This window comes from Triticum aestivum, chromosome 6B (assembly GCF_018294505.1).
Source record: "Triticum aestivum cultivar Chinese Spring chromosome 6B, IWGSC CS RefSeq v2.1, whole genome shotgun sequence".
Classification (NCBI taxonomy): Eukaryota; Viridiplantae; Streptophyta; class Magnoliopsida; order Poales; family Poaceae; genus Triticum; species Triticum aestivum.
Window position 1 is genome coordinate 378408599 of NC_057810.1, and position 21168 is coordinate 378429766.

The 21168-nt window shown below is 48.8% G+C and overlaps 2 protein-coding genes across 2 annotated transcripts; both read left to right on the plus strand.

Moving 5' to 3' along the window:
* Positions 1 to 1277: 1277 nt before the first annotated feature.
* On the plus strand, positions 1278 to 20129 carry LOC123139226 (vegetative cell wall protein gp1). Its single transcript, XM_044559027.1, has 3 exons — positions 1278 to 1645; positions 16732 to 16852; positions 17135 to 20129. Exons 1-3 carry the CDS (start codon positions 1278 to 1280, stop codon positions 18050 to 18052), a joined length of 1407 nt encoding a protein of 468 aa, XP_044414962.1. The 3' UTR covers positions 18053 to 20129.
* On the plus strand, positions 17984 to 20947 carry LOC123137207 (uncharacterized). The gene is made up of 3 exons (XM_044556828.1): positions 17984 to 18203; positions 20088 to 20129; positions 20600 to 20947. The coding sequence occupies exons 1-3, from the start codon at positions 18082 to 18084 to the stop codon at positions 20802 to 20804; spliced, it is 369 nt and encodes a 122-aa protein (XP_044412763.1). The 5' UTR covers positions 17984 to 18081; the 3' UTR covers positions 20805 to 20947.
* Positions 20948 to 21168: the final 221 nt, after the last annotated feature.

Consider the following 21168-nt stretch of genomic DNA (forward strand, 5'->3'; position numbering starts at 1 on the left):
CACACACACACACACACACACACACACACACACACACACACAAACACACATACACACACTGTTGTTTAGTTTCAGACTTGTGCCTGTGTGAAAATTAGTTGAATCTATTCCCTATATACTGTGGTTGCTGTAGAAACCTGTTCAGTTTGTAGTATCTTTGATTTATATATAGTGTTGTTGTGTTAAATAGTTTTCTCCATGTCCCATTATCTTAGTCTTGTCTTTTTCTTATATGTTATATATATGTGATCTTACCCTGTTATTTCCCTTTCGCTGTTGTTGATCTTCTGTGTTAGAATCTTATATTCTCAAGAATTGTGAAAATATCAAAAAGACAGTGAACAATATCTTAACCTTTCCTATACTTGTTTGTTTCTTCATTCTCTATAATCTTCGGGAACAACTTTGTTTAGTTTAGGTTTATATTTCCTTGCAATCATCATCTAAATTCTGTCACCTAGCTTTAGCCGAGCGTAGTTGTCGTCGCCTAGTCCCTGTGGAGAACACGACATCCGTAGTTTGGGCGTAAAACCCCCACTATAATACAATTGATCATTTTGGCGACGTTGCCGGGGAACTAGCGTCGTGCGGCCGTGTTAGGCTATAGACTAGGTTTTTCTTGTTTTCATTTTGTGACATATATTTGTGATATATCTCTAGCCACTAACCCCTGTTCTAGTTAGTATCTTTTTGTCTTCTTTTCCTTTTTTGCAGGTTGGATTATCCTCTTGGAAATGGCATTCTATTCAGATCATCAGGCTTATGCGAGGAACACTACAAACAGCACGGAAAGTATTCAAGAATTGATAAGTAAGATTTCCCATCAATTAGATGATTTAGCTCGGCAGCGAGAAGTAGTTTTTGGGGATAGGATGTTATGTGGGGCCGTCACTATGAAAAGAGAAAGAAGGACTCGGCAACAACAGAGTCCAGATAGATTACATCAAAGTTTGTTTGGAAACCTAAGTTTGTTAGGAGAGTCGGTTTGGTCTACAATATGAGATATTGAGTTTGTTAGGGACTAGCTAGTAGCTTGAATAAGGGGCAAACGCCATCAGTTTATATATATATATATATATATATATATACACACACACACACACACACACATGTATTGGAGGAATCAAGCAATATATCAATCTATTTCCTATCTCCCTCAGTCAAGCGTGGAGCAGGCCAGGCCAAGACCTTGCCCCTCCATCGTCCTTACCTCGTCATTACCTTGGCTAACGCCGGCCATAACATCTGGTATCAGACGTCCAGGTGTTCCAGTACCCATGGTGGACGACAACGCCAAGTCTGACTCTAGTGGCTCCAAGGATGATCAAGAAACCAAGGCCCTCGTGATCGAGATCCTGCAGAAGTTTGAGCGCCTTGAGGCCTTGGAGGAGCGTTTGGGTCGCATCGAGACCGGCCAAAAGCAGATGATTCTCCACACGCAAGCACCCGAGATCCTCCAACAACGCAAAGACGGACCGATGGGGAACACCCGCTTCCACAAGTTGGATTTTCCATCGTTCGACGACACGACAGATCCTCTGCCCTTCCTCAACAGATGTGAGCACTACTTCCGTGGACAGCGCACCATGGATGAGGAGCATGTATGGCTCGCTGCCTTGCACCTTCACGGCACCGCGCAACAGTGGTATATGCGCCTTGAGCGCGATGAGGGCACGCCATCTTGGCGACGCTTCTCTGAACACTGGACCTCCGGTTTGGACCACCGTTGCGTTCCTATCCCTTGGGCGAGCTAGCGGCCTGCCGGTGCACCGGTTCTGTGGCAGATTACCAAGAGCGCTTCCTTGCACTGCTCACCCGTGCAGGCCCACTGAACGAGAGTCAGCAGGTCCAATTCTTCACGGCTGGCTTGCAAGAACCCCTCTCCATCGATGTCCAGCTTCAGGGACCGCAATCCCTGGAGATCGCTATGAGTTTGGCACGCTCCTTTGAGCATCGGGAACAGGCCGTTGCCACAACGGCCGCTTCATCCGCGCCACCTTCCCGGTCCTATCATGCTCCGGCTCAGCGTGGCCTCCTACCCCCTCCTGCGGCAGGCACTCCTCCAACACCACCAACTCAGGCGTTGGCCGGCCAGCCAAATCCACCTGGTCTCGTCACATTAGCTGGGCGCACGGTTTGCCGTTTGACACCCGAGGAAATTGACGAGCGCCGCCGCACTGGGCAGTGCTTTAACTGTGATGACAAGTATGTACGGGGGCACAATCGTGTCTGTAAGCGTCTGTTCCACCTGGAGATAGCAGAGGCGGATGATGGCATGGACACCGAAGATGGGATGGACGACCCCAAGATCTCAATGCAATTGCCGGTGTTGCGTCCTCCGAGACGATGCAGGTTCTGATCCGCCTTGGCGGAGCCTCTCTGCGCGCATTATTGCACACGGGCTCCACCCACAATTTCGTGTCCACCGCAGCAGCAGAGCGCGTCCAGCTGCCATTCCAACCAAAGGAGGGCTTGCATGTTATGGTGGCTAATGGCGACTGGGTTCCCTGCTCTGGTGTGTTTCGCCGTGCACCGTTTTCCATCACTACTGAGGCTTTTGAAGCTGATTTCTACGCACTACCTCTCGATGGATATGATGTGGTACTTGGCACCGACTGGCTCACAACATTGGGGCCGGTCCTCTGGGACTTCAGCCGCCTGTCCATGACATTCTGGCACGGGAGCTCTAGTGTTACTTGGCGCGGCATCGCTGGTGTCAGGACCCCGACTCGATGTCACATCGATCTAGCCGGTAACACTTCATATCACTTTGCGGCCTCACGCACGGTGTTCCCACGGGTGTCGCCTTACCTTTGCCCGGGACCGTTTGCGCCTTTTGGCTCACGTATATGATAGTGTCGCTAGCATCCATATGATAAAGAGCCCGGGCTGACATGACTAGTCGTAAACCCAAAGTGGCACAGACTTACAGGGACAGGCATCCATGACCCAGCTTCGAACGTGTCGGTCAACAGCAAGTGGGTCCGGGCTGTAGCACTGGGCTAGCAGGACTCCGGTAAACCGGGCTGTAGCGGGCTAACAGGACTCCGGTACTCAAAGCATGACATTTCCCCGAAGGGACAGACACAGGAACGAAGAAGGACACATGCCGGCCAGCCTAAGTGTTCCAGAGCAGTAGCAAGCTACCATGGCTCAGCGGTAACACTAGGAGACATTTCCCGGTAAGAGAGGCTACTAAAGATAAACAACTAGATAGTCAGATCCCACACATACCAAGCATTTCAATCATACACACAATATGCTCGATATGTGCAAATACAACGAAGCATCACAACATGACTCTACGACACAAGTACTTTATTTAAGGCTCAGGGAGCCATACATAACATACACCAAGGTACGGGTCTCACGACCCAACATACAAGTCATACAGTCATACAAACCAGCAGCGGAAGTAACTTGTCTGAGTACAGACAACTAGTAAAATAAAAGAGGCTTGGAAAGCCTAGCTATACTACGTGGTCCTTCACAAGCTCAGGGTCACCACCTGGGTCTTTAGCCTACTCGTTGATGTCAACATCTACATAGAACCCATCAGAAGGGGTTGCAGCGTCTTCTGTAAAATGTAGATTATAGCAACATGAGTAGAAAGGTACTCAGCAAGACTTACATCAGATCCTACATACATGCATGTTATCAAGAAGGGTTGGTGGAGTTATTGCAGCAAGCCAGCTTTGACTCTTGGCTAGGCTATCCTACGATACTCCAACTTGAAATGGTTTTGCGCACACGAGTCCACTACTCACCAATTCAATACACTTCCGAGGATCCACCTCCGTCTTCCTACGGAAGAGCCATCCTCGGCACTCACACTTATCTTGAGGCTTTTAGCAGTTTCCATTTACTTGTCTATGAACTGTATAGGCAACCAAGTAGTCCTTTACCACGGACGCGGCTATTCGAATAGATTATGATAACCCTGCAGGGGTGTACTTCTTCATACATGTTTCCACCACTTAGCGTCTACACACGACATGTGCTCGGCAGACTTCAAGCGAAAGCCGACGTGGGTGTAGACCACGACCTACCTAAACACTTAAGCCTCTAGTACAGGTTTATCGCCTATTCAGGTTCCATCCGCAGGGAGTCCGGCCGAGGTTTCCCATACGGCCCCGAACGATGTGAACAGGGTTCCCGGGATACCTAACGGGTATTCGGTACACCGTGCCACGTACCTACCGCATCACAGCCCACCCCTACGGTCAGCGCTGTCCACGGTCTCCAGTAGGCTACAAACACCAGAAACTACTTGCAACTCCTGGACAGAGAGCTAGGGTGAATAAGAAGTCGAGCGGGGTCATATTTCAGGGCCCAATGCATGGTAGTAGCTGTATCTTAAATCACACATACAGATCTCAGTGCTTAAGATCGGCTTCAATGAAACAACCCACCATGTACTCCTACATGGCCTCTCATCGATACCTTTACCAAATCGTGTTCACCACACCACTCTCATTTTCGACATAATCATTTCACTCTAGCCATCACCCAGATGAACCAGACCTGACACAACTCTAAGCATAGCAGGCATAGCAAGGTAGGAACAACACATACATATGGCTCAATCAACTCCTACACATGCTAGTGGGTTTCATCTAGTTACTGTGGCAATGACAGGTCATGCAGAGGAAATGGGTTCAACTACCGTAGCACACAGCAGTTTGAAACGCGTTGTCTTAATGCAGTAAAAGAGAGCAGGAGCGAGAACATGGGATTGTATCGATATGATCAAATGGTTGGTTGCTTGCCTGATGGTTCGATGCACTGATACGGTTCTTCGTTAGGGTAAACACGGTACTCCTCGGAGGCAGAACCTGTCGCAAAGGACACCGATACACAACCATCACCAAACAATGTGCAACAATATGATGCATGCATGAAACATGGCAATATGAGTGTGTTGGGCTAATGCAACTAAAACCAGAAGGGTTTGAACAAATTTGAATCAAGGATTCAAATTTCAAATTCAAATATGGCCTTTTAAAGTGCTTTTCCTTGTTCTGCTTAAAACATCAATTTAACTTGTTTGATCATGCATGAAAATAGTAGAGATGGATAGATTGGATTTTTCTGATCATTTTTCATATATAATTTGTCCAATTTGGAGTTACAGAATAAAAGTTATGAATTTTTGAAGTTTAAATAATATTCTGGAATTTCCTGATTTAAATTAAATCCAGAAATTATAATTATTGCGCCAGCATGACGTCAGCATGACGTCAGTGGTCAACTGTGGCTGGCTGAGGTCAAACCTGACGTGTGGGGCCCACACGTCAGTGACAGGGGGTTAAATAGGGTTAGTTTAATCCTAATTAGGGGTTAGTGGCGCTGGGGCCCACTGGTCAGTGTCAGGGGTTAACTAACAGTGGTTAGCGCTAATGATGTCCACCTGGCCGACGGGGCCCACGCGTCAGTGACCCTGGGGGGGTCAAACCCCAGGTCGGACAAGTCAAACCCCACCGGCGACATGACGCCGGCGAGGTCCGAGACGGCGGCGTGATGCGGGATCGCGCTACAGGGCACGGGCGAGGCTGTGCTTGGGCTCGTTGGAGAGCCCTTGCTCCCGCGCGTCGAACGGTGGTGGTGGCCGAGCCTGGGGTGGCCGGTACCGTCGACGGCGAGCTCGTGAGCGGCGGCCGGAGTTCGGGTGCGGTCGGAGTCGGCGTTGCAGGGTGTTTGGGGAGGCGTTGGTGCGTGCTGCGTGCTCCTAGTGAGGCGTGGAGCACGATAGTGTGCTCGGTTGGGCGCTACGGTGACCGTGGCCACGACGGCGACATCGCCGGCGGCGTGGAGCTCTCGGCCAAGGTGGGGCTAAGGCCTAGAGGTCGAAAGAGACCAGGGGAGAAGGGGGAAACGACTCGGGGGCTCACCGCGGTTGCAGTGGGCGTCGAAGCGGGCTCGGAGACGCGCTGGAGACGGCGAATTCGACGGCGATGATGGTCGGAGCCCGAAGGGGGGAACGGCGACGTGGCGGCGATGCAGGGCTTCTGGAGGCCCGTGGAGCGGTGGGGAGGAAGAGGGGGTTGTGGCGGAGCTTCTGAGCTAGTCGGGGGAGCGAGGGGTGGCCGGAGACGGCTGCTATGGCGAACGGCGGCGACGGTGATGTTCGGCCGTGTGAGAGAGAGAGCGAGGGAGAGGAGGGAAGAGCCGAGGGCGAGTGAGAGAGAGCAGGGGGGGAGGCGTGGCGTCGTCCGGGGCATCGAGCGAGGAGGGGAGGGCAGGCAAGCAGGGAGAGAGGTGGCGTGGCGCGGTGGCGCGCGCGCGCGCCGGCCACACTCCCCTCCCTCTGTTGAGGACGAAGACGACAGAGGAGGGAGGTGGGCTGGGCCGGCTGCTGGCTGGGCCGGCCAGCTGGCTGGGCTGCACAGGGAGGAGCCCAGGTAAGCTTCTCCCTTTTATTTTTTTCTGTTTTCTAATTTGTGACATTCGTTTTGATTTAAATAATATATTAAATCATTTATTTAACTTATGCCAATTTTTGCAGGGGCTAGATATATTATTTCAGAGCTCCTTTATAAATGGCATAATATTTGGACATATATTAATATATATAATTAATATTTTTCCAAAGCAAATATTTATGCATTAATTCCAAATGCCCAAAATAAATACCTATGAGCTCTTAAAAATATTGGTTTGATTATTATCTCTGTCCAATATTTTCAGAGAGCAACATGAGCATTTTCTTGGACCCTTTTGGAGAAATTTTTATTTGGGTCATTTTCAAAATGATTCTGAGGGTTTCACAAATCCCCATTTCAATTTAAATGGAATTTTAAACATGATGCACACACTCTGATGCATGACTAGCTAGGGTGTGACAACTCACCCCCACTCAAAAGAATCTCGTCCCAAGATTTGGGTTCCTCCGGGAAGAAGGCGGGGTACTCGAGTCGAAGACGATCCTCCCTTTCCCAAGTTGCTTCATCCTCAGAATGGTGCGACCATTGTACTTTGAGGAACTTGATGTTCTGACGTCGGGTGATACGTTCGGCCTGATCGAGGATACGAACGGGGTACTCTCGATATGTAAGATTATCTTGGAGATCAAGCGTTTCGTGGTCCACTTCACGGATAGGATCCGAGAAGCAACGCCTGTGTTGAGAAACGTGGAAGACATCGTGGACTCTGGAGAGATGCGGAGGTAGTTCCAACTGGTAGGCAACTTCTCCTCGTTTGGCGAGAATGCGGAAAGGTCCAATGTAACGAGGAGCCAATTTGCCTTTGATACCGAAACGATGGGTTCCCTTCAGAGGGGTGACCCGAAGATAAGCCTTCTCGTCAACCTCGAAAGTCATAGCCTTATGTTTTCGGTCATATTGACTCTTTTGACGAGATTGGGCTGTTTTCAACTTTTCACGAACGATGCGAACTTGTTCTTCTGCTTCCTGAATCATGTCCGGGCCAAAGAATTGTCTTTCCCCGGTCTCTGACCAGTTAAGGGGTGTTCGACACCGTCGTCCATAGAGAACTTCAAAAGGGGCTTTACCCAAGCTAGATTGATAGCTGTTGTTGTAAGCGAATTCGGCAAAGGGAAGACACTTCTCCCAATCCATTCCGAATGAGATAACAGAGGCTCGAAGCATGTCTTCTAGAATCTGGTTGACGCGTTCCACTTGACCACTCGACTGAGGGTGGAAGGCGGTGCTAAAGAAGAGACGGGTTCCCATAGCATTTTGGAAACTTTCCCAAAATCGAGAGGTGAAAAGACTTCCTCGATCCAAGTTAATTTCCAAAGGAACACCATGGAGGGACACTATTCGGGAGATGTATAAGTCTGCCAGCTGACTAGCAGTTATACTCTCACGAACAGGTAAGAAATGGGCTACTTTGGAAAGACGATCGACCACGACGAAAATAGCATTATTCCCTCTCTTGGTCTTGGGAAAACCGGTAATGAAATCCATACCAATTTTATCCCATTTCCATTCAGGAATAGCTAAGGGTTGAAGGGTGCCAGCAGGCCGTTGATGCTCTGCTTTTACACGACGACAAACATCGCAATTTGCAATATACTGAGCAATCTCTCTCTTCATCCTAGTCCACCAGAATCTTTGGCGTAGGTCCTGATACATCTTAGTACTACCGGGATGAATGGTGAGAGGAGATTCATGAGCCTCCTTAAGGATCAACTGCCGTAGATGCTGATTCTTGGGAACCACTAGGCGGTTCTCAAAGTACACAACACCATGATCATTTGTGGAGAAATAACTAGCACCTCCGCTAGCAATGTTCTCTTTGATTTTAGATATTCCCTTATCTCGCTTTTGGGCAGCAATGATTTGATCCGTAAGAGTAGGTTTTGCTACCAAAGTGGAAAGAAATCCTTGAGGAACAATGTGAAGGTTAAGCTTACGAAATTCCTCATGGAGAATCGGTTGACTTTGTTGTAACATTAGATTGTTACAATAAGATTTACGACTTAGCACATCAGCCATGACGTTGGCTTTCCCTGGGGTGTAGGTTATCCCTAAATCGAAGTCTGTGATCAACTCAACCCAACGTCTTTGCCTGAGGTTCAGATCCGGTTGGGTGAAAATGTACTTCAGACTTTGGTGATCAGTGAATATTTCGCAACGATTACCGAGGAGGTAATGTCGCCAAGTCTTAAGTGCATAGACTACGGCTGCAAGCTCTAGATCATGAGTAGGATAATTCTCCTCATATGGGTGCAATTGCCGTGAAGCGTAAGCAATTACGTGTCGATCTTGCATGAGAATGCAACCTAGTCCTTGTTGCGAGGCGTCGCAGTAGATAACAAAGTCCTTGGAGAAGTCTGGCGGTACCAGTACGGGAGCAGAGGTCAGGCGTCTTTTCAGTTCCTGAAAGCTGTGCTCACATTGTGGAGTCCATTCGAACTTCTTATCTTTCTTGAGGAGTTCGGTTAGAGGTTTGGCAACCTTGGAGAAGTTCTCGACAAAGCGACGACAATAGCTCGCTAAGCCTAGAAAACTCCGAACTTGCTTGACCGATTCAGGTGGAGTCCAATTAAGGACGGCTTGAACTCGCTCAGGGTTAACAGCAATACCTTTACCAGATATTACATGACCTAGATAGGTCACTTCTGGCAACCAAAATTCACATTTAGAAAATTTGGCATAAAGGCGATGCTCTCGAAGTTTCTTCAACACTAGCCTTAGATGTTCGGCATGTTCTTCCTCGTTCTTGGAGTAGATGAGTATATCATCGAGATAAACTACGACGAATTTATCCAAATACTCCATGAAGATTGAGTTCATTAACCGAGAAAAGGTGGCTGGAGCGTTGGTTAAACCGAAGGACATGACGGTGTACTCGTATTGGCCATAACGAGTAATAAAGGCCGTTTTAGGAATGTCCCCATTTCTGATTTTGATTTGATGGTAGCCCAACCTCAAATCCATCTTGGAGAAGACTGAGGATCCAGCGAGCTGATCGTACAGGTCGTTGATCCTGGGAAGCGGATATTTGTTCTTGATTGTGACCAAATTGACAGGTCGGTAATCTACAACCATCCGGTCCGTACCATCCTTCTTCTTGACGAAGAGAACGGGGCAAGCCCACGGAGATGAACTAGGTCGGATGAAACCCTTTTTCAAGGACTCATCGAGTTGTTTCTTAAGCTCGGCTAGTTCTAGGGGTGCCATCTTATAAGGTCTTCTAGCAATCGGAACGGTTCCTGGAATGAGGTCTATTACGAACTCAACATCCCTGTCAGGTGGAACACCTGGCAATTCCTCTGGAAAGACATCCGGGAAGTCACAGACTACCGGCACGTCCTCAAGGTCTGGCAAAGGGCTGGCGTTAAGAGAATATAATTGTCGCTTGGCTATTCGGGTCAAGACATTGACTATCTTCCCCGAAGGATGGGTGAGTTGAACAGTCCTAGAGAAGCAATCAATTTTGGCTTGATGAGCTGACATCCAGTCCATACCCAAAATGATATTAATATCTGAAGATTTAAGGGCTATCAAAGATGCGAGAAAGACAAGTCTGTCGACTTGGATTTCATTTCCATGGCTTACTCTAGAGGTTTGCCATTTGGATCCCGGAGTTTGAATTACCATAGAGGTTGGCATATCACCGAATGCGACGTTATGCAAGCGAGCATAGTTTTCAGATATAAAAGAATGAGAGGCTCCTGTATCGAAAAGAACAGATGCCGGGTGGCAATTAACAAGAAGCATACCGAGAACGACGTTGGGATCCTCTTGAGCTTCTTCGGCAGAGATACAGTTGACATGGCCACGTGAAGCGGTGACCGGCTTGGCGTGGAATATTTTTTCTGTCGGCTTGCCACGGCCAACAGCCTTAGCAGATTGATTGGGGTTGGTCTGGGGACACTCACGCATATAGTGACCAGATTCCCCACACTTGAAACAAGTCACGGAACTGGTACGTGGAGGAGCATTGTTAGTTGGACCCCCATAGGGCTTGGCCGGTGCAGACTGTTGAACAGGGCGAGGCGCCTGGAAAGATGGCCTCGGTGTGAACCTGGGTGGATGTAATTTGATAAAATCACTGAGTGACACCACGTTAGCCCTCTGATTGTGTGTTGTATTCTGTTCAATACGCTCCAACAAACGGTTGGTCTCCCGCTTGTTTCTCTCAGCTTCCATCATAACCTCGGCTAGTGAAGGAGGATGAGGCAGATTTTCATTCCTGCCTTCACTGCCTTCGGCCTGCTCTTGAGAAGCAGGGTTAGCGCGCGTGTTGACCATCCTAGGTAAACAAGACAATGATTTAGTCAGGATGACAAGATTCCGACATAGGATAAAAATGTAAGGAATAACTCAAAATGCAAGATGATCATCCGTATGACATGGTAGACACAGAAGCTGCTTCTTTATTCCATCGTCATACACACCATACAGGGTTTAGTACAAGACCAAACAAAGTACTATTACGGTGAAAAGAGGATTACATCTCATCGGAGGCATTCCAAGCTCCTATACATTATTTTTCTACACCTCCGGAAAGAGTACAAACTAGGTCATATCCCACGAGTCACTCGGGACGATAGACGACACAGCTAGTGCGAACTAGTGATACTATCGCTAACTCAGACCGATCCGTAGTAGTCCTCGTAGAAGTCACCTCCATAGCCTGGAAGCTCAACATGATCATCCGGAAACAGACGATCTCGCGGAGCTTGTGGACCATAGGGGCTAGGATGAGGTCTTGGACCAACAGACGGTGGCCTGCGGGGACCGCGAGGTGGGGTGATGCCTCCTACATCACGCCAAACCATCACGTCCGGCAGAGCAGATCTCACAGGATAGAGATCGCGCATATCCGAATATCCAGCTTGCACCGCCGGTGCGAACCGAGTCAAAGTGGCCTAGTGGTCAGCACGGGTATTGAAGAGCTCTAACCTTAAGGCCCGATTTTTCACGGTCCTTATCCTCGAGCATCTCAGCAGTGGTGCGAGTCCGTGAATCCTCCTGAGTGGGGTCAGCATAGATAGCTTGGAGATACCCTTGTGCTCCCGGAAGTGATCCTGGCATATACCGGAAATCAGAGTCCCGAAATAAACCAGATCTGACTCGCATAATGGTCATCATAGAGTAGGCGGCGTCCTGCACAGCCATCTCAATAGTAACCCCGAGTCCATAGGAGCAGTGAAGAGGCTCGGTGGATCCAGGATAAGATGGAAATATCCTGACAGTGCAGAGATACTGGCTTTGATTAAAGTCTCGGAATTGCTCTTCGACCGTGTACTCAGGATACCAGCGGTATCCAGCCTCAGTCATTACCCTGACCAACTTGGCAGTATGGCCGGGTACGTCTAGGCATCGAGTCAGGCGAACCACTTGATTGAGGTCGCGAGTGGCCATCTGAAAGCATAATCATAATGCAAAGGCATTAGAATTTCTAGCAAAATTTCGGCAGCATAACAGCTGTAAATGCTCAAGAAGGATTTGAGACATTTGACAAAGGATTTCGTACACACTCAACATCATCATATCAAAGTTCTGAATCCATTCTAACAACATAATGTGGTAGTAGAACTGAACTAGGCTTGTATCCATCAAACTTATAAGGTACTACTGATTAGTAACACGTGATCCTGATAGAGAGAACAGATCCTAATTCCTTAACCCCCGGTAGAAGAGTGGACTGACTCAGATCAGAATGTCATAAGATAGAGAAGTAAAAGAGCCTTACGTTCCAACCCACAAACAATTCCCCTACATATAACTAAAGAATTTCTAGACTCAACATCGACCAGTTTGGCTTGGAGAACCTACAGGCAGTCCGGCTCTGATGCCAACGCTGTCAGGACCCCGACTCGATGTCACATCGATCTAGCCGGTAACACTTCATATCACTTTGCGGCCTCACGCACGGTGTTCCCACGGGTGTCGCCTTACCTTTGCCCGGGACCGTTTGCGCCTTTTGGCTCACGTATATGATAGTGTCGCTAGCATCCATATGATAAAGAGCCCGGGCTGACATGACTAGTCGTAAACCCAAAGTGGCACAGACTTACAGGGACAGGCATCCATGACCCAGCTTCGAACGTGTCGGTCATCAGCAAGTGGGTCCGGGCTGTAGCACTGGGCTAGCAGGACTCCGGTAAACCGGGCTGTAGCGGGCTAACAGGACTCCGGTACTCAAAGCGTGACATTTCCCCGAAGGGACAGACACAGGAACGAAGAAGGACACATGCCGGCCAGCCTAAGTGTTCCAGAGCAGTAGCAAGCTACCATGGCTCAGCGGTAACACTAGGAGACATTTCCCGGTAAGAGAGGCTACTAAAGATAAACAACTAGATAGTCAGATCCCACACATACCAAGCATTTCAATCATACACACAATATGCTCGATATGTGCAAATACAACGAAGCATCACAACATGACTCTACGACACAAGTACTTTATTTAAGGCTCAGGGAGCCATACATAACATACACCAAGGTACGGGTCTCACGACCCAACATACAAGTCATACAGTCATACAAACCAGCAGCGGAAGTAACTTGTCTGAGTACAGACAACTAGTAAAATAAAAGAGGCTTGGAAAGCCTAGCTATACTACGTGGTCCTTCACAAGCTCAGGGTCACCACCTGGGTCTTTAGCCTACTCGTTGATGTCAACGTCTACATAGAACCCATCAGAAGGGGTTGCAGCGTCTTCTGTAAAATGTAGATTATAGCAACATGAGTACAAAGGTACTCAGCAAGACTTACATCAGATCCTACATACATGCATATTATCAAGAAGGGTTGGTGGAGTTATTGCAGCAAGCCAGCTTTGACTCTTGGCTAGGCTATCCTACGATACTCCAACTTGAAATGGTTTTGCGCACACGAGTCCACTACTCACCAATTCAATACACTTCCGAGGATCCACCTCCGTCTTCCTACGGAAGAGCCATCCTCGGCACTCACACTTATCTTGAGGCTTTTAGCAGTTTCCATTTACTTGTCTATGAACTGTATAGGCAACCAAGTAGTCCTTTACCGCGGACGCGGCTATTCGAATAGATTATGATAACCCTGCAGGGGTGTACTTCTTCATACATGTTTCCACCACTTAGCGTCTGCACACGACATGTGCTCGGCAGACTTCAAGCGAAAGCCGACGTGGGTGTAGACCACGACCTACCTAAACACTTAAGCCTCTAGTCCAGGTTTATCGCCTATTCAGGTTCCATCCGCAGGGAGTCCGGCCGAGGTTTCCCATACGGCCCCGAACGATGTGAACAGGGTTCCCGGGATACCTAACGGGTATTCGGTACACCGTGCCACGTACCTACCGCATCACAGCCCACCCCTACGGTCAGCGCTGTCCACGGCCTCCAGTAGGCTACAAACACCAGAAACTACTTGCAACTCCTGGACAGAGAGCTAGGGTGAATAAGAAGTCGAGCGGGGTCATATTTCAGGGCCCAATGCATGGTAGTAGCTGTATCTTAAATCACACATACAGATCTCAGTGCTTAAGATCGGCTTCAATGAAACAACCCACCATGTACTCCTACATGGCCTCTCATCGATACCTTTACCAAATCGTGTTCACCACACCACTCTCATTTCCGACATAATCATTTCACTCTAGCCATCACCCAGATGAACCAGACCTGACACAACTCTAAGCATAGCAGGCATAGCAAGGTAGGAACAACACATACATATGGCTCAATCAACTCCTACACATGCTAGTGGGTTTCATCTAGTTACTGTGGCAATGACAGGTCATGCAGAGGAAATGGGTTCAACTACCGTAGCACACAGCAGTTTGAAACGCGTTGTCTTAATGCAGTAAAAGAGAGCAGGAGCGAGAACATGGGATTGTATCGATATGATCAAATGGTTGGTTGCTTGCCTGATGGTTCGATGCACTGATACGGTTCTTCGTTAGGGTAACACGGTACTCCTCGGAGGCAGAACCTGTCGCAAAGGACACCGATACACAACCATCACCAAACAATGTGCAACAATATGATGCATGCATGAAACATGGCAATATGAGTGTGTTGGGCTAATGCAACTAAAACCAGAAGGGTTTGAACAAATTTGAATCAAGGATTCAAATTTCAAATTCAAATATGGCCTTTTAAAGTGCTTTTCCTTGTTCTGCTTAAAACATCAATTTAACTTGTTTGATCATGCATGAAAATAGTACAGATGGATAGATTGGATTTTTCTGATCATTTTTCATATATAATTTGTCCAATTTGGAGTTACAGAATAAAAGTTATGAATTTTTGAAGTTTAAATAATATTCTGGAATTTCCTGATTTAAATTAAATCCAGAAATTATAATTATTGCGCCAGCATGACGTCAGCATGACGTCAGTGGTCAACTGCGGCTGGCTGAGGTCAAACCTGACGTGTGGGGCCCACACGTCAGTGACAGGGGGTTAAATAGGGTTAGTTTAATCCTAATTAGGGGTTAGTGGCGCTGGGGCCCACTGGTCAGTGTCAGGGGGTTAACTAACAGTGGTTAGCGCTAATGATGTCCACCTGGCCGACGGGGCCCACGCGTCAGTGACCCTGGGGGGGTCAAACCCCAGGTCGGACAAGTCAAACCCCACCGGCGACATGACGCCGGCGAGGTCCGAGACGGCGGCGTGATGCGGGATCGCGCTACAGGGCACGGGCGAGGCTGTGCTTGGGCTCGTTGGAGAGCCCTTGCTCCCGCGCGTCGAACGGTGGTGGTGGCCGAGCCTGGGGTGGCCGGTACCGTCGACGGCGAGCTCGTGAGCGGCGGCCGGAGTTCGGGTGCGGTCGGAGTCGGCGTTGCAGGGTGTTTGGGGAGGCGTTGGTGCGTGCTGCGTGCTCCTAGTGAGGCGTGGAGCACGATAGTGTGCTCGGTTGGGCGCTACGGTGACCGTGGCCACGACGGCGACATCGCCGGCGGCGTGGAGCTCTCGGCCAAGGTGGGGCTAAGGCCTAGAGGTCGAAAGAGACCAGGGGAGAAGGGGGAAACGACTCGGGGGCTCACCGCGGTTGCAGTGGGCGTCGAAGCGGGCTCGGAGACGCGCTGGAGACGGCGAATTCGACGGCGATGATGGTCGGAGCCCGAAGGGGGGAACGGCGACGTGGCGGCGATGCAGGGCTTCCGGAGGCCCGTGGAGCGGTGGGGAGGAAGAGGGGGTTGTGGCGGAGCTTCTGAGCTAGTCGGGGGAGCGAGGGGTGGCCGGAGACGGCTGCTATGGCGAACGGCGGCGACGGTGATGTTCGGCCGTGTGAGAGAGAGAGCGAGGGAGAGGAGGGAAGAGCCGAGGGCGAGTGAGAGAGAGCAGGGGGGAGGCGTGGCGTCGTCCGGGGCATCGAGCGAGGAGGGGAGGGCAGGCAAGCAGGGAGAGAGGTGGCGTGGCGCGGTGGCGCGCGCGCGCGCCGGCCACACTCCCCTCCCTCTGTCGAGGACGAAGACGACAGAGGAGGGAGGTGGGCTGGGCCGGCTGCTGGCTGGGCCGGCCAGCTGGCTGGGCTGCACAGGGAGGAGCCCAGGTAAGCTTCTCCCTTTTATTTTTTTCTGTTTTCTAATTTCTGACATTTGTTTTGATTTAAATAATATATTAAATCATTTATTTAACTTATGCCAATTTTTGCAGGGGCTAGATATATTATTTCAGAGCTCCTTTATAAATGGCATAATATTTGGACATATATTAATATATATAATTAATATATTTCCAAAGTAAAAATTTATGCATTAATTCCAAATGCCCAAAATAAATACCTATGAGCTCTTAAAAGTATTGGTTTGATTATTATCTCTGTCCAATATTTTCAGAGAGCAACATGAGCATTTTCTTGGACCCTTTTGGAGAAATTTTTATTTGGGTCATTTTCAAAATGATTCTGAGGGTTTCACAAATCCCCATTTCAATTTAAATGGAATTTTAAACATGATGCACACACTCTGATGCATGACTAGCTAGGGTGTGACAGCTGGTTCCAGTGGCAAGCAGCCGCGGGCATCATCAGGCCCCGACCTTCCCGAGGCTCTCTTGGCAGATTTCGACGACGTCTTTGCTGCCCCATCGGCCTGCCCCCGCCACGATCACATGACCACCACATTCATCTCCTTCCAGGAACTCCACCGATTGCAGTGCAGCCATATCGCTACCCACTGACATAGAAGGACAAGTTGGAGTCCCAATGTAGTACCATGGAAGCCCAGGGCATCATTTGACGTAGGACATCGCCCTTTTCGGCTCCAGTTCTACTTGTCAAAAAGGCTGATGGTTCATGGCGCCTTTGTGTTGACTATAGGGCGCTGAATGACCGCACCATCAAAGATAAGTTCCCTATTCCTATAGTCGAGGAGCTGCTGGATGAGCTGCATGGTGCACGCTTCTTCTCCAAGTTGGACCTTTGCTCGGGGTATCACCAAGTCCGCATGCATCCGGCCGATGTTGAAAAGACATGCCACCATCGTCAGCCTCATGGGAGGACTTGCACTAGTTTCAGGAGAGCTACCCTTCTTTTCAGCTCGCGGACGAGCTGTTGCTCCAGGGGGGGAGGGGGAGATGTTATGTGGGGCCGTCACTATGAAAAGAGAAAGAAGGACTCGGCAACAACAGAGTCCAGATAGATTACAGCAAAGTTTGTTAGGAAACCTAAGTTTGTTAGGAGAGTCGGTTTGGTCTAGAATATGAGATATTGAGTTTGTTAGGGCTGGACTATTCTGTTGCCCATAACAGAATATTATTCTGTTACCCCTGGCCACTATATACAGCGCCCTCCATCAGAAACGAGAAAACCAACCCAAAAAGAAAAACTCTTATCCACTCCCACCCTGCAGCCTCCCGATTCTTCTCCACCTTCCACCGTCGGGCGTCGTCCCCCGCAACTCCGGCGGCCTCCTTCCCCTGCTCAGGCTGCCTCCCTCCCCAGCTCCGGCCGCCTCCCTTCCCAGTGTCGGCCTCCTCCCTCCCCAGCGCCGGCCTCCTCCCCAGCGTGTCGCCGGCCGACCTCCCTCCCAGCGTGCCGCCAGCCGGCCTCTTCCCAGCGCGCCTCCGGCCGACCTTGCCTCAAGCGCGCCGCCACGACGGCCCTCGCCGCCACCACCACCTCCCACCGCAACCACCACCACCACCTCCCACCGCAACCACCACCACCTTCTCATCCTCGTGAGCCCACGCCCGTCACTCCCCACGAACCCCGCCGCCTCCATCCCTCCTACACCGGCGCCGCCCTTACCTCGCGACGACAGCCGCCCTCCCTCGCGCCGGCAGCCGCCCTCCCTCGCGCGCCGGCCTCCTCCACCTTCACGCTCAGGACGCCTTCCTTCCTGCGCTCCGGTCGCCTTCCTCCTCGCGCGCCGGCCTCCTCCCTACCCCGCGCTCTGTCTGCCTTTCTTCCCGTGCTCCGACCGTCTTCCTCCCCGCGCTCTGGCCGCCTTCCTCCCCGCGCTCCGGCCTCCTTCCTCCCTGCAATCAGTTCGCCTCCCTCCCCACGCTCCGTCCACCTTCCTCCCCGAGATCCATCCGCCTTCTCCCCTGAGATCCCACGGCCGTACCGCCACCGGCCAACCCCTCCATCTGTAAGTAAGGGCACTGGGCCGCCCTCCACGCCGGGGTGGCCCTGCTAGCCATCAGCGGGGGAAGCGAAGTGGCTGCCATGGCGGGGGTGGAGACGAGTTCGTCCTGGGCGTGCGCATCCTCGGGAAGTCCATCTGCAATATGGGCACCTCGCAGTGACCTCATAGTGCTCGTCCTAGACTACTCTCCGAAGCCATCGAGGTATGCGTGCACATCTGCACATCTGCACATCTGCACATCGAGGTATTGCTAGGAGATGGGTGCAAGAAAGAACCAATTTATTTTGCATTCAATCGCCATTGGAGTTGGTCTTGTGCACCACAAAATTAACTTTCTGAAGCTACCTCTATGGTTAATAAAAGCACATGAGCATCCTTCTACGTAGTAAGTTCATAGTCAAGAAGACAGGGAGTTCAGAAAAGAACGTGAACACTGAAAGACCATAAAAAACCAAAAACCTACATTAGGGGAGTTCTTCAAGAAGTTCGTGGCTAGCCGGCCGTGTTGTGTGTTCTTGTCAGTTCATTGTAAGAAGACAAGTAATTAGTTTATATATCTAGCCTGGCGTGTTGTGTATTCTGGTCAGTTCGTGTTTGTGTATGTGTTTCCCTTGTGGCGTATGAGAGGAAGCCGCTGATCTGGTCCAGGCATGCTCCTATTCTCTCTTTTCGGTAGCACAAACATTTAAAAGTTTGATCGCTAGACCCCGGTAAGTTCTGCTTGACAAAACCTCCTCTCTCATATTTGTTCCTATTTTGTAGGTTGCAGCAAAAAAAAGATGCACAAGTTCATATTTTGTATGCTTTTCGGTTCATCTACTTCCCTGTGATGAGTCCGATTTCCTTTGTGTTTCATCTTCTTCATATAGCACAAACAAGTGCTTGTGGTTATGCTTGTAGTTATGCGTAGTCCATGGGTTCTAGTATTTGATTACAGTCAGGCCACGAGTTAGTATTGTGGTACTCCGTTGCAAGAAAAAAGGGTTGTCGGTTCAGTTATAGGCACCCAACTCTGAAGATTTTGAATTTTTAGCATGGTATTTTAAGTTTGTTTTTTATCATATAATGTAAAATTGTAAACATGTTTCCAACGGTCTTTGCTCCCAGTTCTGAACTTTTTATTCAGTCTGCTAGTACAGTCGTCGTGGTCGCCACCCCGACGCCTAGCCTGCCAACCCGCGTCGCGTTGCCCCGGGACCCCCGAGCACTGCCGCGCCCCGTCGCCGGTGCCTCACGGTGAGGGCCAGCGTCTTTGCCCGACAAAGCAGGCTACCATCCCTCCATTGACAATGCGCATGTCCAGCCGTTGCTGCATCTCTTTCTGCCCGTGGATGCTCGTGTGCTATAATTGCTTTCTCCCCTTCCTGTACATGCTGCTACTCACCTTTTTATCTCTCTGATGCGTTGTGTTGCACTACTGCAGCTCGATCTAGGAGGTGCTGGCTCATGCTGGCTGGAACTAGGATGCAACAGGGTTGATGGATCCATGCCGCACAAGCACCTGTGCTCTGCTTTCTTCTTACTTTGTGTTCTAATTTGCTTTCTTCTTATTTTAAGTTTGCGAGATGCAAAAAGAAGTTAAAAAAATGTTGTGCCTGGAGTGAATATTATTTGCTACCCCATGATGTACGTCTATAGTTTCTCCCTCCAAATGTGTTGGTCCATGTGGTTGTATTTTCTGTTTTTTTGTTTTGGATCTACGAAAAAGGTTATTGAAGCTCAAATGTGATAAGCACATAAGTTCAGATCTCTAATGCTACAAAGTTCACGTATACCTCTCTGTTTTAATCATGGCCTACAAATTTTGCACTACGAGAAAGTTCAGAGGCAAGAACGTAGAAAATAAAGAACACAAAAATATCAACAAAAAATTCACTAGGAGAAAAGTTTAAGTCAGGATATGCAAGAAAAGCTCTTATTTTATTTCAGTTCAATTTCAAATTCTAGTTAAGTTTCATTTCTTATTTTAATTTAGTCTAGTTTCTTATTTTAGTTTAGTTCAATATCTAATTTTTGTTCAGTTCAATTCTTATTTTAGAAAGAAATTGAATTGTTTCTTTGTCTACATTCTTCTATTCAACATCAGGGAGAAGGTGCCTCATGGTAAAAGCGTGCCAAGATTTTCTAGGTACCCAGACCCATCCCATCCTCTATACAGATTTTAGAGTTTAACACATCAATGGAAGTTTGTTCTCAAAACTGAAATTGTTCTGCATGTACTGAAACTAGTTGTTAATTGTTGGAGTGTTTCGTTCTTGCAGAATAAAAATAAGATGTATGCATTGCTTCTTGGCCCAGCTTGAGAGAACCCTCATGTTAAAAAGTATAAAGCAGTTTTGAAGCAACTCCTAGTGTCTTTAGAAGCATTCATGGTTAAAAAGCAACGACAACCTCATCCATTCAAGTTGAGCACTGGTCATCGTCCAAGTTGAGCACTAGGTGCCGGCCAAGTTAAAAAAGAGTAGTATGCAAGTATAGAAGTTTGTTTTAGTGAGAAAAATGCATACTGTCTTCTATAACTCGTTTCACTTCACGATTTCTTCACTAGTTTGTTGTTTCCTAATTATCCTAATTCCTAATTGTTCTACTCAACTTTAGCGCCATGCTCAGTACAACACCGTGGCTTCAGGGTGGCCGAGTTCGTCGCGACCATCAGTTAAGAGACCTGCATCACTGCGCGTGTCGCTACCATGGCCCCCTTGTGTCACTGCGTGCTTCGTCAACAAGCCTCCTGCACATGGAAAAGCAACAGGAGTCTGAGATGCTCTGTTCTAGTGAGGTGGCTGATTATGTTAGTTTGTAATACTTTGGCCGCGGTGTACTTATGTATCTTTTTCTGGCCGGAGCACGACCAGAGCTTATGTCAGTACGAACTTTGATTGTGATGGTAATACAAACTCTATAGGGTACTTACCTTTTATACAATTCACATGGATTGTGCCCCTATTACCATGTGGTACAAAAATGCACTATGCTCACCATTTTATTTTAGTTCATCAGTTTGTAATACTTTAAAAAGAGGAGGTAAAAGTGAACCATTCGGTTTTGTATTATAAAAAGTGTTAATGTGAGAAACTTCAAAAATATCTTGTTTAATAAGTTCTGCTTGTCCCGTGTATAGTATTTATTGAGCTAAAAATGGTATGGTTCATACATTCTCGTCGATC